We start from the raw sequence: 19034 nt of genomic DNA, 5'->3' as shown, positions 1-19034 counted from the left end.
TGGATTAAAGTTTTTTAAAAACCTGGCCATCAGTTTCTCCAAAACTGCTCAACGAAAAAATTGAAACTTGGCATGTTATCAACTCCCCATGGGGTGCATAGGATGATAACGATGACGTCATCAGTGAAGTCGTATTCCAGCAATAATTGGTTGAATTGAAATCTTTATCCGAAAAATATGAAACTTCATATATCTGATCTATAACACAATGGGACTGAACAATTACATTTATGACGTTCATAACCAATGCCAACAACCTATGTGACATAATAGGGTGCACAGATGATACCGGTATATGGATCATAATAGTTGTGTGTTCAGTTAACGATGGTATTTTTGTTCAGAATGAACGTGCGAGGCTAGACTATGAACTCTACGAGTGCCGTTCTAGTTTGAATAGAAATATAGGAATTTAAACACAAAATACAGAGAGACCACATAACAAGATACACAAGACATAACAGAGCTAAAAGGTCAGTAGAAAGAGAAGAGGATGAACGCACCAACAGCAGAGTTTGAGGGAAAAAATTAAGTGACATTTGGAAAAATAAGGGATGTGGGGAAGAATGAGGGCTCGGGGAGGGTACAGGGGGTGAACAATATGGATAGAGCTCCAAACTCCCAATGACAAAAGTGGGAGGAAAAACTGGAAACCTGGAAAGAGGTGGGCTTGGAGAGGATTAATAGTGTTAGAAAAGATCACAGTGGTGGATGGGGGATTTCATTTGCACCACATGAGATGGTGGTGAACAGAGGTGAGCTATGAGCATGGATTTGGGGAGTTCCACCAGAAGGTGGTTACTGGCAGACCATGTGTACTCTGTATAAACCTAGGAAGCTGGGGGCAGAGCAAGTAAACGGTAGAGGGTGCAAGACCAGAAAGGAGGCGGTAAAAGACAGAGAGACCACATAACTGTTTGCGATGTGAAAGTGATAGGCCCTAGGACTCAGCTTCATTGTGGGAGATTCCAATGATCTTGAAAGCCTTGGTTTCCATGGCATCAAGCTAAACAAGGTGTGAGGCAGGGGAGCCAGCCATGTGGGGAGTCATTTATTCAAATTTGAGGAGAGCAGTGCTCCTTCAAGATACAGATGAAGGCCTCGTAGGGAGATAAAAGTTCAGTTGTGTCAAGGAAAGACCTTGCCCGATGGAGGATGCTCGGTCGGCGACTGGTTTTGGAGGCAAACTTTTATATGGAGGCCAACTCTTCCCTTCAATCGATGTTAAATCTCCATTTTAATCCTGTTTTTGTATGCAACAATCTCAGCTCATGGAACTCAACAATACAGGAAGCAGGTTTGAAGTTCCCAACCAGGTAATTTTGATTTTCTGGAGCAAATCCTCAGTGATGGAATCATACTTAGCTACTGATTCATTTTTAATTCATGTTATTATCAGTTTTATTGAATAGACAATTCAGGTTCAACACATTTATGGAATAAGGGTATAGAGAGAAATACACTGATTGACATCAACAGAAGTAAACTGAAAAGCCAAATTATGCCTTTTCCTTCAGGTGGAATTTCAGAAAGACATGAACATCTTCTCGACTGATCGGTTTCTTTCCGCCACCATATCTCCGACCAACAGCACCAGTCGGTACTCGAACAATGACACCACTGACTTATCAAGTGAGGAAAAAATCCTAAAAGCACAGTTTAAGTGTATCCAAAAGATGAAAGACGATCCACTGCCAAACAAAGAAGGTAATTCCATTTTCTTATGATTGTTTTTTATTTTATTACAATAAAGACCTTACGTATACTCAATCATACCTGATTACATTGGTGTAGATCGAAACTTGTTGACCACATTTGATTGAGGATTCAAATCCTTCAGCCAAAAAGAATATCACAGTCTGGATATTTTAGTGGTTCTTGGGATTTTCTGTGGTTTGTTGAGGTTGGCTTTGGTGTTGCGGACACTGTTTTTGGCACTAAGTAAGGGATTATATTTATGCCTCCGCCCCCGAAGGTGGTCGGAGGCATTATGTTTTCGGGTTGTCCGTCCGTCCGTCCGTCCGGGCAAAACCTCGTTTTTCTCAGCAACTGCATGTCCGATTGAGACGAAACTTTCAGGGTAGGAGTGACACCCATGCATAATGTTTTTCTGATAATTGTGACGTCATAGGTCATGTGGTATGGCAGTCAACTTGGATTAAACGCAAATAATTAAAATAATATTTCTCGGAAACCGCTGAATCGAAAAATTTGAAACTTGGCACATTGACAAGTACTCCCAATGGCGAACAAAAGCATGATAATGATGACATCATAGATGAAGTGGTATACCAGCCAAAAATGTTTTAATCGAATTCCTTATCCTAAAAATCTGAAATTACATGCACATGATCTATGACCCATTTGTATTCAGGTATTAAATTTATGACATCATAGGTCCCATGGTTTAGCAGCCATATTGGATTTTACCTAAAACCTTTAAAAAAGCATCTTCTCCCAAACCCCCAAATTGATTGACTCGAAACTTTACGTGTGTCATTGCCTAGGCATGGCGATTAAAAGATGAACACGAAAACGCCATTGGTCACATGGTGTAGCAGCCATATTGGATTGAAGGAAAATATTAAATAATTATATCTCTGACACCGCTTAACCTATCGATGCGAAATTTTACAAATATCATCGAACACTACTGTTGCATATAGTTTGAAAATGATGATGTCATAGGTCGTAGCCATCTTGGATTGAAAAACGAACCTTATCCGATCAACACGAAACTTCACAAACGTGATCCCCTACCTATACGTATGCAGATTGTACATTTTCAGGTCATATTTCACGTGGTATGGCAGCCATATTAGCTTGAAAGCCGATATTTAAAAAAAAATCCCTTCTCTGAAACCGCTTCACTGATCGATGTAAAACCTGTCATGGCTGGTGAAAATGTGATACTTGAAAACAGCTGAAGGTATTTAAATCAAACTTGTTTATATTTAGGACAGTGAATGAGGGCATCTATCCATTGTGGGACTATGCAGAGGCATATTGGCGACAGTCGCATTGCTCTAGTTTTACCATTGTCTGGCTATTTCAGTCATTTATTTCCTGCTTTATGATTCAGTTACATTTCTACCAATGCAGAACAAATTCTTCATATTCAAATGAATATAGGTTTCAAGACTTCAAGGTATTACCTGCACCACCAAAGGTAGACGGAAGTTTTGTTTTCATCCCTGTCTGTTTGTCTGTGAGCAGGATATTTCAAAAGTTGTGGACAGATTTGGACGAAATTTGGTGGACAGGTCGGGGGTGTGACGAGGACGAAATGATTAGATTTTGGTGAATATCCGAATCCAGATACAGATTCGAGAATATTTTATAAGTGAGTCTTTACCAATGAGTGATAGGGCCAAAAATGATATATAGCACAATGTCTCAAAAAGTTATGGATATATAGCACAATATCTCAATGCTGTTTGTGGCAGTGAACTCCAGAAAATCACGTGTTCATTATTTCGTCCTGCCACTTGATGCCAAGATTAAGCCAAGGTGACACTTGTGGAAGCACTTAGAGGCAGAAATATGGTGATGATTACATGTCAAGGATTCAGAGACCTATAAGTTCCCAAACAACAATGTTTTTAGAAATCGCGTGCACAAAAAGACAAGTTTCCGAGATGGTTTCCATGGCAACATAATTCAGCCAATCACAGCCGTGATCTAATAGAGTCGAGATAATTTCATAAGGTATAGATATCTATAATACGAAAGCTAAATGTTCAACGGTTTTTGAAATTTCGGGTGCAAATAAGTACGTGGACGGTCAGTCGGTCAGAGCTCAGTTTAATGTCCCCCATCTCCAACCTTGTCGAGTGGCGGGCGACAAAAATATCAGTTGCCTTGATTGTGATTTCTTGTGCAGTGTAAGCTCTCCTTTGAGCAGAATGATACGTGACCAGCATATTTTCGAGGCCTTACTCAAACTTCACAATTGTTGGCTGAAGCTACCAATCAATACTTGGAAGTCAGCTTCTGCATGTGCCACCAGGGTGTATACATCAGATATTCTGGATTAGGGCTTCTCAAGTTTTAGGTTGAAGATATGTCCTGAACAAAAAAGTATTTGGACTATACTACTTGTATCCTTCATAGACTCAGATAACACCGTGACAACAAAAAGTCAGAACGTTGACTCAGCAATGACACATGTCTGTTTGACACCTCCTCAATTCTGAATCCTTCTGAAATGTCTCCATTGGCACACATTCACATGACAATGGCATCACAATGTTGGTGTATAATGTCGACCATCTTGTGTAGGCGATCCGCACTTCAAATGTCCTTGGCATAGACTATAGAAGGTGAGATATCTTTGCTGTTTGCGATATTTTTCTCGATTCTTTCACTTTGATGCGTTCACCAGGCAGTGTTGAAGCCATACTACAATTCAGGTAAGCCAAAGTCGGATTCCAGAGAGCAGGTAATTCAGTGACCATGCAAGAAAAGTTTCCCAGTAATAAACACGAGTGAAACTCCTCTATAGTTGTCAGTCACTCTGGAATTACTTTCTCTTGTATATTGCTTTATATCCTTCAGCTTTTGTAGAACCTTGTGCAGTTCCAAGATGATTTTGAAAGGTGATGTCAGCTAGTCTATCAAGGCCACATTGCCTTTTTTCGGGAGTTATCCTATCTGGGAAGGGTGTTTTGCTGGTTTTCAACTCTTTAATGGCCTCATACTTCTTAATTTGTCAGAAGGGTGTCCATAACATGGCGCACTTTGAATTGTCCCATTTCCATCGAGAACTCTTCAGCAATCCATTGAAGAGGGCACCGACATATTTCCACCACCTTTGTTTGGAGGTAGCTGATCGCCCTCTGCTGTTCGGGGTGGAACCCTACTAGCACATTTTGCTCCGATTATGTTTTTCACAATTTGAGAGAAAGGTGGACTGTGTCTGTCTGGAAGTTCCTGTCACTTCCCTGCCTTGCGGCCGCACAAGTGGTCTCTCATTGACTTCTTGAGTTCACATTAGTTTTGATGGCGGCACTGCTGAAATGCTGCATTCTGCGAGGCGTCGTCCAGCAATAGAAAGTGGATTCTGTGATTTTCGTCCAGGATCTTGATTATTTACTTTTGTTATCACTGAATTAATCTTTTCGCATTTTTGCTCTTTTTTTTTTCTTTTTTTTCAAAGTTTTTGCATTTTGCCTAAAAAAGGTTTATTTTTGCATTTTTGAATTAATTTCTTTCAGGCTGTTCCAGTGCTGTATTATTATTGTTTATATGTTCTTGTTGCCTCTGCCACAGAAGGTGGAATGAGGTTGTGTTTTCACCCCTGTCTGTTTGTCTTTCAGTCTGTTTGTTGCGAAAATCGAAGATTTTTCAAGTACATTGGTTGGTCTTGTGCGTTATTATGTCTGTCTGTTTGTCTGTATGTCAAACGCCTACTGGTCACAATTTTAAACCAATATTTATGAAACTTCAACAAATGGTAGAGCTGGTCATAAGGAAAAGCCTATTTATTTGGAGGTCAAAATGTCAACATAGGTCAAAGTTCAACAACTCTGTCAGATTTCTAAAATCCTCATTTTCATCCGATTGACCTGAAATTTGAAGAGGATTTACATATCAGGTCAGTGAATTCAACCACCAATTACTTTTGAGGTCAACTTAGGCCAAAGGTCAATGACGTAGGTGGAATTTCTAAAATCCTCAATTTTGATCTGATTAACTTGAAAGTTGAAGTTAATTTGCACATCAGCTCACTGAATTCAACCACCAGTTATTTTTGAGGTCAACATAGGCCAAAAGGTCAACATAGGCCAAAAGGTCAACATAGGCCAAAGGTCAACAACGTGGTGAAGCTTCTAAAATCCTCAATTTTCATCCGATTGACTTGCAATTTGAACAGGATTTACATATCCAGTGACTTAATTCAGCCACCATTTATTTTTGAGGTCTAGAGTTGAAAAGGTCAGCATAGTCCAAATTTCTAAAATCATCAATTTTCATCTGATTGCCTTGAGATTTGAAGAGGATTTACATATCAGATCCCTGAATTAAACCACCGATTATGTTTGAGGTCAACATAGGCCAAAGGTCAACAATTTATCTTCAGGATTTCGTAAGTATCGTGCTATGCATGACATATTTCTTGTTTGTTTGTCTATTTGTGAACAGGATATCTCAAAAGGTTTTGGACCGATTCTGACGAAGCTTAGTGGACAGGCTGGACATGTGAAAAGGGCAAATTGATTATATTTTGGTGAAGATCCGAATACGAGAATTATTTAATTTCTTAAGTGATTCTTCACCATTGAGAGATTGGGAGAAAAGTTGTATATAACATGATATTTGAAAAAGTTGTGGACGAATTATGACAAAACTCAGTGGATGAGTTCGTTAGGTAACAAGAACAGGTCAATTCGATTTTGGTTCAGATCCAGCGTATCCATGGGATACAAAACCTAAATTGTTCAGCCTGGTGGAGGTATGCACCCTACTGAGTGTCCTTCTTGTTTCTTTCTTTTTTTGCTGAACCTATTTTCTATTGCCACTCTATTTTCTATCTGAAGTATGTTTTTTTCAATAAATCATTATGTGATATTTATTATTGTTTTTAGGTACATTTTGCAACCGTACCTGGGATGGCTGGTTGTGCTGGGAAGACACCCCAGCTGGTGAGGTTTCTGTCCAGAAGTGCCCAGACTACTTCCCCGACTTTGACCCAACAGGTTTCCTTTTTTTCCTCTTTTTGGGGATGGAGGGAGTTGTTGTGTGATAATACCCCTCACAATATTTCCCATATTAAAACACATTTTAATAAAGAAGGTTATTTATTAAAATTTTATTTGTAGACCATAAGATGTTAAACCAGTCACCTTAACTGTTAAGCCAAAACCAGGCTTGTTCGGAAGGTTAGGCCTTCTTAGTAAATGCTGCATATTGTGCATTTTTTTTCTCCATGCTGCATATTGTGCATCAATCCACACAAATCCACACATCGACAACCACTTCCTGCATAGACATCTTCATACATTTGTTAATATTGCCACCTTAAAACAAAAATGTTAAAAGATGTGATGGCAATCCGTAAAAGGATTGTTGTGTTGTATTGTAGTGTCATTCTTACTTTGTCATTAGTTCCTCCTTTGCTTCGTTGTTTTTTGTGCATTCCATCCCTACATGTTTTTCATTAACAAAAAATATTTTGACACACACACACACACACACACACACACACACACACACACACACACACACACACACACACACACACACACACACACACACACACACACACACACACACACACACACACACACACACACATTGTTATGGAACGGGCTTCAGGGTTCACCACGAAGGGACTTCTCAGGCTCCTCCCAACTAACAGTCCTGAGGCTACCGGTGGTGGATAACTCCGTGATCTGGTATGTTGCTAATTAACCACGAATGCCAATCAGACGACCAAATCTCCCAGGGTCCTTTGTCCGACAGCATTTACCTGGGGTGACATGGCCAACTTAACCGGGGATCATGCCCCCCTGTTCGTATTCACCTTATCTTATCCAATCAGGGGCAGCCGAGCGAACTGCTGAGTACGGATGGCTAATGTTGGTGGAGCCAATTGGTTAGGGAAGAACGTCCCAAACTACCAGTATTGCAGCTTAGCCCCGTCATTTGAAAAGAGACGAAATGGGCAGGTTGGAAACTGTTTAACAAAATAATTCACTTGAGTATTTACAAGCAGAAATAAAGCAACACATTCACACAGCAATTTGCAATGGTAAAAAGAAAGCAATTGCACACAATAAATTCCAAAAAAGCTTAATCCCACTTACCGCTTAAACCCCTCTCTAAACTTACCTAATTATTTATATATAAAACAGGAGCCCAGCAGATTCACACTCCGAGGAAAAGTAAAGAGGAAGAATAGAAGAGGGGGAGAATTAGTACAGGGCTTATGGTTGGCCCTTGCCTTACTTGGGCACCGTCGATAGACATGAACTGGTCCCAATACAGGTACTGCAACGAGGGTGGTCAGTAGGTGTGGTACGGTGCAACCTTATTCTCCACCAGATATCTCTGCTCAGCCTACCTGCCTTTCACCACCTGCACAGCTCTTTGCGCTCATCGCTGCACGGGTCGCTCCATCAGGGCAACGTGGGTTTCCCCTCAGATGACAGCAGTGATCCTTCCTCCTATCTTTCACCATTCGCACGGCGCTTCGTGCTTAGTGCACATACATCGCTCCCTCAGAGCAATCGTCTTGCCCTCAGCACAACGGTCTTTTCTGCAGCACTACACGGTATCTCCTCAGAACACAGGCAGACGATCGTCCGGTTTCACAGTCGATCTCTGCTCGAGTCCAGGGTGAGGAAAAGCACTTACTGGTTCGCTTTTTATGCACTTAAGCGGGAAGGAGCTCGGTCCCACACAGAGCGCTAAAATTGGGGTGCCTCCATACACTCATCCCCGATTCCCTGTCAATCACTCACACCTTGGACTATGGAATCTTCTTCACCTCACGCCGATTCTTGTGTTTTCCCGCCGAGAGGATGCAGCTGTTTTAATGTGTGGTATTCAAGTTTAAATAAATGTGTTGTGAGGGAGAAGAAAAACATTGGCTATGGGGGGAATTGAGGACAAAGCATGTACTGTGCGTGTTTAATTGTTGCTATGTCTCAAATGTGTCTGGAGAGGTAAATAAACGGTATTGGAGTGGAGTCCATAACTGTGTCTGGAAAGAGGAGAAGCGGATTCAAATACTGTGTCTAAAATGGGGCATATATGCCAGTCAGAAGGGGCATATACACCTCCACATACAGCAACTACACCTGGATGCATACATACCCCCACCCCCAGCCAGTGAGAACACAGACTACAACACCAAAACAGCCTCCACTCCCAGAATCCACAGCAGCAAACAAGGTGGAGAACTCAAAGACCCACCTTTTTGTACCTTCACCACTCACCAACAAAACACACACACACACACACACACACACACACACACACACACGAGAAGGTCAGCAGTTCGAATGCGGGCGGATCGAACAGAATCGTTGGACCCAATAGCGTCCTCAAGAGATAAAAACTCTTTAGAAGGGAACTATATGTTGTTGTAACTTCAAACCCTCAATTTACACCAGCTCCTTCCACAAAGGCATCATTCTCATACATGTGTCTGGCTATGGCCAGAATCAGCATGGAGCAGATAATTCCCATCTCCTCTTCTCTCCCCTTCTCCTTTCCTCATCATCTTCCCCTCTGAACCTTCACCATTTTCATCTCTTCATTCCCTCACTTCTTGCTCCCCTTCTCAATGTCCTCGTCATCATTGTCCTATCCCATCTCTCCACTCCCTCCTCAACTGCTCATCTTCCCCCTCATATTCCACCTCTGACGTCTTACTCCTCTTCCTCCTTCCCCTTCCACATCTCCACGTCCTCCTTCCTCTCCTCTTAATTTTTCACTTCCTCCTCCCCTTGTAATTCCTTCATGAGCTCTTCCCCCTCATCTTATTCCTCCACCTCCTTATTAAACATGCTGTTATTGTGAAATGAGGAAATATATAATATCGAATAATGTTGATAGATTTATCAATTAATAAATTATTTATTTTTCAGAAAAGGTGACCAAAATCTGCAAAGATAATGGACAGTGGTTTCAACATCCCACCAGTAAACGCGTCTGGTCCAATTACACACTCTGCAATGCAAATGTAACCCAAAAACTTCAGGTTTGTTATCCTTCTTCAGTAGTTTTCTCAACACTTTAAGATGATTTTGATACAACAAGAAAAAGTCTTTATCATCACATTGTGTATAATGTGGAATAGCTAGGCCCCATTTTTTTGTGGAGAAAGTGTGTGAATCTGTGTGCATATCCATAACATGAACAACAGCAACATAAACCAGAGAGGGCCTTCAACAATGCAGTGCATAGATGGGTACATAGATCCAGATGGGTACATAGATGAAATTTTAAATGGGCCCAAGACCCAGTTTTTGTTACATTGTTTGAAACTCGAATTTTTTTTGGGGGGAAGGGGGGAATTATAACAACAGGAAAACAGTAAAGTGATGGTGCTCGTAACCTGGAAATCGCGCTCGGTAGAGCGCATACCTCCACCACTCCACCAGGCTGAACAGTTTATTCTTTCTATCTGACTGATAGGCCGGATCTGAATTCGGACCTTAACCAAAATCTGATCAATTTGTCCTTGTGACACACCCAACCTGTCCACAACATTTTGAAATATCGTGCTATATATAGTTTTAGCCCTATCTCTCAATGGTGAAAAATCACTTTTAAAATTAGAGAGTTCATAGAACACCTTAACTTGCAGTCTTGAGAAACAATGACGTGGGCGGGGCGGGGTCAACGAGAATCAAATTTGATTGTTCGTGATGACATATAATGCCGGTGTCGCAAAATAAATCCGCCCCCGTATAAACTCTCCCCCCGGAGGATACGTTTCTCGCCCCCATCAGAATAGAATCGCCCCCCCCATTCTCGTTTGCGGATATATAAATATACATATGGAAATATTGGTTTACAAGAGGGGACGTGATAAAAGTACGACTAATATTGTTTGGGGAATTGATTGATGTATGGTATGGGAATACTGAGGCACTCTAGCTTCATATCGAATGTACGTATGTGACATGTACTTTAAAATTACTACATCTGAAACGAGCAATATGCTTCCGAAAGTAGGAACAGTGATAGATAAACGAGATTCAACATTTAATAATGACTTATAGTGCTTATAAGTAAAACTCTTAGATATGTTATCAACAAATGCTGACCACATTCGAAAACGATTATCATAAGTCTTTGTCTAAAAGTTGCAACAAACATTGACATCTCCAACTTCTTGTGACGACCACACAAAGCCAAATCCATACTGATATAATATCGTTTTTATATGAGTCGCCTATGCAACCCCACCAGCATCATCAAGACATTTTAACATGTTATAACATTCATAAGGTAGTCTAGTATTGTTTAGTTGTACAAGTTTACACCAATATTCAGTTATTCTAGTTGTAGATTAATTCTAAAAGAACTCTTCCACAATCACCAAGAGCCATACAATTGTAACACTTTTTTCCAAGTTAGAATATCTGCTGAAACATGTACATATATATTATGAGGGGGCGATTTTGTCACAGGGGAGAGTCAATTTCGTGGCAGGGGGGCGAATCTATTTCGAGGGGGGCGAATCTGTACCGGTACAGAATCGCCGGTGGGCGGATCTGTTTCGTGACACCGGAAAGTTTTGTCCAAGTGCTACTAAACGGAAGGGTTTTGAAAGTGCATGAAAGGCAATTTGTTTTCAGCTATATACGAGTCAATACATACTTACATATTCAGTATGTAAGTCAATGAAAATAAAATAACCATTTTAAAGGTGGTAGAAAAATTCTGGAAGATCAAAACCTATCCACAAGCATTTAAATAAATAATAAAGAAACTTTTAAACGTTAGTAAGGGCATGTTTAAGAGTGCGTTTAAGGCATTAAAGCAAGTATTGCATGGCTTACAATTGGTAGTTTACATGGGATGGTGAATATGGATATGTTAGGAGTGTTTTAATTAGCCCAAGAGGAGGTAGAAGAGGATCTTCGAGGATAGATGCAATCCTCTGGAGAAATATGACAATATTAAATTTGTCCGGAGTTAAAGACTCTCAAAGGAATCATTTTGTTGGCTGCTGAATCGAGTGTAAGATGACCGACCCGCATCAACCTACGATTTGGAGCAATGCACTGAATCCCATCCAACGATTGTCTGTGGTGCTGAGGATTCTATGCAAGTGCATCATTTCAATTGGATGTTGAAGATATGGGATGGCAAATGGCCAATCGTTTCACAGGCCAATCGGTTGCTTATATGCTCTCAACAAATTGGTTGTTTATCCCTCTTCATAAATTGCTGTTTAGATGTGCAATTACCTGAGCCACACAACAATGTTTTTTGTCGGAATTTAAGTGTCAGCCGTGTGTTAGCAAGACACTCACCAAGTGCTTTTTTCAGAAATTCAGCCGAGTGAGTCTCCTGTTTGGAATTGTTTTCAATTTTGTTTGACTGCCAGACAAGCAGACAGCGTAAAATATAATCATACTAAAATATGCCATTTCGTGTCTGTCTGTCCGTCTGTCTAATGAATTTTAGACGCCAATACATTCCATCGTTACTTATTCAATCTCAGCCAAACTTCACAGGATGACGAAGGGTTACATAATAAAGGTTGTAGCACATTAATTTGCCCCCCTCCCCAAGGGGATTTTCACCCCTGAGCGGGTTTTCCCTGCCTTTTCCGTCAATGGCGTTGCGTGTTGAGGTGTTTATCAATGTTAAATTAGCTTTATCGTGGTGTTTGTCCAAATAAGAAGATTTATCGTGCCGTTTTTAATAACAAAATTAATGATAATCGCATATTGTTAATGTCATTACAAAACAATATTAATACTAATAATGTCTCACTTCCCCAAGGCGTTTTTCCTGCAGTGATAACATGTATAAATAGCTTATAGTTATAATGGCGTTTCCGTGGGAGCAACGGCTTCTACAGGAAGCAAAAAATATAAACCACAAACACGTATGCTTAGCTTTTTAAACAGTCGCTAATGCTCTTTATAACACTAAATGAAGAAACTTGGATGGGACATCCGTGAAGTAAGGTTTACTTACAGAACTGAGCGAAGATCTACTGTATTCTATATAACCCAAAAATGTTGGGTAAATAACATGGCCCTTTCTGCCGCTACCGTGGCATTTTTCGTAGCGAACGTTTGAAAATCGCTCCTGCTGTTTCATGCGACACTGAAAGGGAGAAGCTCGGGTTGTGCTCCTTTACCAAGCAGCTAGCTAGCGCTTGCCAAGCCAGCCATTCCTTAACGGTTTTGAATGGAGTGCTTGCTCAAATGCTTAAACCACTTGGCGATTTCTCCACAAGAAACTTGGTAAATGAACACACACCCAATGTTCTTGAGATGCGACCATAGATCGACTGTAATCTACATACCCCAAAGAGGAATGACCCTTTTTTCCGCTCCCGTAGTGAGCGGGTGTACTAGTCTTATAAATGATCAGGACAAATTCATAGCCAAAGTACTGCTAAACTACAGTCCATTTTCCGATTCATGTTCGTTCATGTTCAAAATATAACATTCAATTGAGATTAAGTTGTTCCTCGATCATAAACTGATGTCTGAAGACAGAAGGACAACAGGTGGACAGACAGGAGTGAATCAATTAAATTGCTTATCCCCACGTTTTTTGCTTTGCGTGTGCAGGGTAACTGCATTAATGTAAAAAGCAGAGATTGAACTACTGAAGGTCGGTTATGAGTGGTTCCATCTGATGAATTCCTTTAACATTCTTTTTGCCCAGATCATGAAGCTAATATACGAGGAAGCCTCTAATAAATGGTTGCTCCTAAGTTCTGCACTAATGCATGAATGTTTGAATTACTTTTACAGAACAGTGAGCCTTTTATGCACGATATAGGTAGCTTGTTCCACTCTGGCAGCTGATAAAGAAAGTCTTTCTCATTGTAAATGTGTCCCTCACTCCAGATGGCACTGAATATGTTTTATCTGACGGTGATTGGCCACAGCCTCTCCATCATCACACTGCTCATCTCCCTTACAATCTTCTTTCACTTCAAGTAAGTCATTCATGCCTTTCTGTTAATCCTGAAAAGCAGATGATCAGAATGTTAACAAGTCATGAAAACACAATAGGATATTTATTTCCAACTTAGGCGTTATACATAATTTGCCATGCAGTGCTTGTAAGAGTAACTTTCAGGATCCTCAAGTAGTGCAACAAAAAAACAAACTATACTTATTATTATTATTATCATGGTTATATTTGGTTTATTCAGATTAACGTTCCACCCATACTTCATTAATAAGTGATAAATTGACTCTTCACGGTGCACTTGTAATTTTACTATCATTCACTACCAAAAAGATTGCTGTTGGGGAATGTGATTGTCAACAATAAAGCAATATATATATACGAATATAAAGCCCGTCAAAAATGATGGGTTGGAACAGTTTATTTGACGGTGCAGCCGCGTGAGCGCGCCAAAACTGAAGCCTGGGCTTACTGTCAGGTGTGCTTATATCTTATTTATTTATTAGATGTCTTACAGACATAAATGAACACTCAGTTTACTCTGCGCACTTTGCATGTCACATGCAGCAAATTTCACCTCCCTGTGCCTTGTATTTATCGTGATTTCAAAAAAAACTGCTCCCGTACACCAACCTTGAGGCTGAGTTTGCAAGCCACCATCTAAATTTCCAATGTAAGAGACATAAATTGTACACCGCACCTTTCCTATGCCATCCCCAGGTGCTGCATAACGTCATTGCCGGGCACCGAAGGGGGCTCGGCAATGACGCGCACTGAAAGGGAGTAATCAGTTTTCACTCTGGTTGTTTGTTTTCTTGCTTTCTTGTTTGTTTCTTTGTCCGGGCAATATCTCAGCCATCTTTTGAGCTAGGAAGCTGAAATTTCGGCACAGTAGTGAGCAAGTCCTTTGTCAAAAACATTATTTTTTGTTTTTTGATTAATCAATTAATTGAGGAGTTATTTAATTATTAGCGATTAATTAAGTACTTATTTATTTACTTAAATTTCCTTTCTCTTCTGACCATTAACTCAGGTACCTTTTGAGTTAGGAAGCTGATATTTGGACATGCCAATGACCAGGTGATTTGGCTGCAAAGGCTATTTTTGATTTATTAATTAATCAATTAATCGATTAATTATTTGATTAATGACTAAAAAAAAAAACACGTTGGTCTTGACGTCCATTTTGAGGCCACCAAATGCCGCTATAAAGTGTATATTGCGATGTGGGGTAAGACAATGCTGCTGCCACCCCACAGGCAAAGGTTAACCATCATGCCTGAGATTTTCAATGTCCAGCATGTCCTGAAACCACTGCAAGGAAAAGGTCATCCAGGCAGGCATCGATCCATGTGGTGTATACTGTATAGGCAACTTCATGCATATCAGATGCAGATAGTTGAACCTTCAGAAACCGAGAACTTCAAAAGTTACAAACCGAGATGGAATGGACATGGTGGGGCAGTCACCTGGCCTCCATTTTCTCCAGATGTGATGCATTTAGACTTATTGTGAGGGTACGTCAGGGATCCTTTTCCAAACCTATTTTGCTGATATTGAAACACTTCGTGCAAGGATAACCAATTGCACCTTTGGCCAACATGTGGATTTTTTTTTTAATAGAAGGTCTAAGGTCATGGAAGAGCTAGGACACAGAACAGATCATGACACAACATAATAAAGGGAACAGCAGGAGAAAGGGGAAATGCCAATAGCAAGGCAGAGGGAGAAGGTTTACGGATATGGACAATCAAGGGATGCTGGAAATGAGGTTGTTAGGGGAGAACGCAAGGGGCGGACAAGACAGATACATATGCAATTTTTTGGGGAGGGGTAGGAGATGGTTTAATGGGTGTAGAAAAGATCAAAGACAATGTATGGGTTAAAGGAAAAGATCATTGCTTTCAATTCAGATATCCTTACCATAAAGCCACCTTATACCTTTTTGATTATATGGTTGCATCGCAATATTCACAATTTTTCTTTTGTTCTTGTTTCAGGAGCTTGGGCTGCCAGCGCATCACATTGCACAAGAACCTCTTTATGTCCTACATCTTACACTCCATTATTACTATCGTGCAGTTGACGGCTGTGGCCAACAACCAGAATCTGGCGGCAGTAGATCCAGTGAGATATTTTCTGGACCCTAAGCACTTGTTTTTCCATGTGTGATCTGCACAGACACCATTCCATGAAGATATTTGTGTTTTTTGTTCACCCCCTTATAACAATTTTCACTGAAACTTAAAGCAATGTCGATCAGGTACATCCCAACACATGTCATGCCATGCTGATAAGTCCAATAATTAATATATTGCTACCCTCAGATGATATGTTGTTCATCTTTTACATTATCATATTATTTTCCTCCTTAATTATCGCAGTTGTGCACATCTGTGTACTTGTGGTTCCTTCAGGTATGGTGCAAGGTGCTACAGTTTTTACATCAGTATGTCATGGGATGCAACTACTTCTGGATGCTTTGTGAAGGCATCTATTTACACACACTCATTGTGGTTGCTGTTTTTGCTGAGAAACAGCAACTCTGCTGGTACTTCTTTCTTGGCTGGGGTGAGTGTTGAAAATCTCTTGCGACATAAAATCAGACATTGCCGCTTGGTTTTCCCTTCCACCCATAATTTCTTACATGTATGGTTTCTGTGAAGCAACCCTAAAACAAGATGCAAATTTTAAGGAATTTACCTGTTTATGAATGAATCGCATCAGGTGGCATGCAGTTTCTGGGAGTGAGAGTCAAAGTATTTGAGAGGTGAAAGCGGGGAGGGAGTGGGGAAAAAAGGAAGGGGAGGCAACTGACATGAGTTGGGGGCTCGAAGAGGGGGGTGAAGGGTGAGTGAGGGGAATTGACTATGGAGGCGGGAATCAAGTGGGGAATGTAGGGGGGGGGCTCAAGTGGATGATGGAGGGTTGAGTCGATTCGAGGGGTGGGGGTGAGTTTGTTTGGGGGAGAAAAGAGTGAATTGAGAAGGGATGAGGGAGTCAATTGGAAGAGAGTTGAATGGGGGGAACATCAGGCAGATAACAATACATACACACATATATAATAGCCTAGAGGTACGATAACTAATATTTTCTAAGCTGTCTAGACTGGGTTTGAATCCTGACCGAGCTATAAACTGTCATCCTGGTGCTTCACAGGCAGAATAATTCATCAATGTGTGTGCCGTCCCTCGGGTGGACGTTAAACAGGTGTCCCGTCTGATAGCGTTCGTTGGTGGACGTTAAAAATCCCATGGTGTTCTTCACAATCAATCTATCGTCGTCACCGTGTCTAAATTCCGAATTCTTAAGTATAACATTAAACAGCAATTGCATAGTGCATCATGAAATTGGAAAAACCAATTATTTTGGCGACAAAAGGTCAAAGGTCAACTCAAGGTCAAACTTCTAAAATCATCAATTTTCAGCTGAAAAATTGTACATTTCCAGCCTATTAACTTGAAGATTAAAGAGCAATTTCATAGTGCACCACTGAATTAGGAGAGCAACTACTTTTGAGGTCAAAAGGTCAAAGATAAACTCAAGGTCAAACTTTTAGAATCTTCAATTTTCAACTGATTGGCCCGAGCTTTAATTAAAATCGTAAATTTTAATCTTAATGAAATGGACAATTTGATGTATCCATGTCAACTTGTTTTGGGGGGTGGGGCAGGCAGGGGAGGATTTTGCAAGTATTGTGCTCCGCATGACGTCTTTCTTGTTATCTCCGCCACCAAAGGTGGATGGAGGTTATGTTTTCATCCCTGTCTGTCTGTCCGTTTGTGAACAAAATATCTCAAAAGGTTGTGGACGGATTCGGACGAAATTTGGCAGAGATGTAGCGTATGTGAGAAGGACGAAATGATTCGATTTGGGTGAAGATCCGGATTCGGATCCGGCTACTAGAATTTTAAGTGATTCTTCAACATTGGAAGAAAGGGCCAAAAACGATACATAGCAGGATATCTCAAAAAGTTGTGGACGGATTCGGACGAAATTTGGCAGAGATGTAGCATATGTGAGCAGGACGAAATGATTCGATTTGGGTGAAGATCCGGATTCGGATCCGGCTACTAGAATTTTAAGTGATTCTTCAACATTAGAAGAAAGGGCCAAAAACGATACATAGCAGGATATCTCAAAAAGTTGTGGACGGATTCGGACGAAATTTGGCAGAGATGTAGCGTTTGTGACAAGGACAAAATGATTAATAGATTTTGGTGAAGAACCGGATTCGGATCCGGCTACTATAATTCTTTAAGTGATTCTTCACCATTGGAAGATAGGGCCAAAAAAACGACACATAGCAGGATATCTTAAAATGTTATGGATGGATTTGGACTAAACTTGTTGGACATGTTGTGTGTGGAACAAGGAAGAATCGATTTGATTTTGGTGAACATCCGGATCCGGCTTCAGCTAGTATAATTTTTTTAAAGTGATTCTTCACCATTGAGTGATATGGCCAACCAGGCAGAGGTATGCTCACTACTGAGTGCCATTGAACTAAAACTATACATTGTGTTCAACTATACATTGTTTTAAAAACTACACATTAAAAACATTAAAATTAAACGTTTAACATTACAACCCAAGTCAACCTATACATTAAAAATTATACAACCATTATATGTTTATATATTATATGTCTGTATGAATTATATGTTCTATACATTCAACATTATTATACATTATACAACCTATACATTAAATGTTAAAAACTATACATTGCGGGATATCTCAAAAAGTTATGGATGAATTTGGACGAATCCTGGTGGACAGGTTGTGTGTGTGACGAGGAAGAATCGATTTGATTTTGGTGCAGATCTGAATGTGTATTCCGAAATGAGGATTATTTAATTTTTGACGAAATTTTGATTCTTCGCCATTGAGTGATATGGCCAACCAGGCGGAGGTATGCTCCCTACTGAGTGCTGTTATAGTTTTTATTCCTGTTATGATGTCCCATAACCCACAAATTATGATTTTCTCTAACCCACAAAATGTAGTCTTTGGAGGGATCATTGATCCTGAATAACTTTTGTCATTCATAGAGTAAGCAAATGAAATGTTTGCAAAGTTGACATCACTGTGCACAGTATATGCCTTGCTTAGATATTTAAAAAAATTTTTATCCCAACATTGAGCAATGCCTCCTTTTCTTTCTTCTATGTCCCTCTTTTTCCCATTCCACTGAAATAAGGTTTTCCTTCAATACCTGCCATTATCCATGCTGTGGCAAGAACACTATATTACAATGACAAGTGAGCCCATTTGTTGTTGATCACACAATACAGTTTGATGCACTTTCCTCGACCAGCTTCATGACTATTGTATTATCCAACATCAATATGCAAAAGCGCTATTGCATCATATACTGTAGTTGCTGATGGAATTTATCTTACCACACA

At 40.2% G+C, this 19034-nt stretch overlaps 1 protein-coding gene across 8 annotated transcripts in view; it reads left to right on the top strand.

The window, feature by feature from the left end:
- Positions 1 to 19034, top strand: part of LOC137431808 (calcitonin gene-related peptide type 1 receptor-like) — a 177854-nt gene that overhangs the window by 140725 nt on the left and 18095 nt on the right. For all 8 annotated transcript variants that reach the window (XM_078782511.1, XM_078782510.1, XM_078782512.1 and 5 more), the window contains 7 exons: positions 1518 to 1707; positions 6588 to 6698; positions 9597 to 9709; positions 13557 to 13648; positions 15624 to 15750; positions 16041 to 16194; positions 18827 to 18887. In XM_078782511.1, the coding sequence (XP_078638637.1) occupies positions 1518 to 1707; positions 6588 to 6698; positions 9597 to 9709; positions 13557 to 13648; positions 15624 to 15750; positions 16041 to 16194; positions 18827 to 18887 (848 nt within the window). The remainder of the gene's footprint in view (positions 1 to 1517; positions 1708 to 6587; positions 6699 to 9596; positions 9710 to 13556; positions 13649 to 15623; positions 15751 to 16040; positions 16195 to 18826; positions 18888 to 19034) is intronic.

This window comes from Myxine glutinosa, chromosome 7 (genome assembly GCF_964187855.1).
Source record: "Myxine glutinosa chromosome 7, kmMyxGlut1.1, whole genome shotgun sequence".
NCBI classification, from domain to species: domain Eukaryota; kingdom Metazoa; phylum Chordata; class Myxini; order Myxiniformes; family Myxinidae; genus Myxine; species Myxine glutinosa.
Note: the sequence above shows the minus strand (reverse complement) of the source record. Positions and strands in the feature narration are given on the sequence as shown.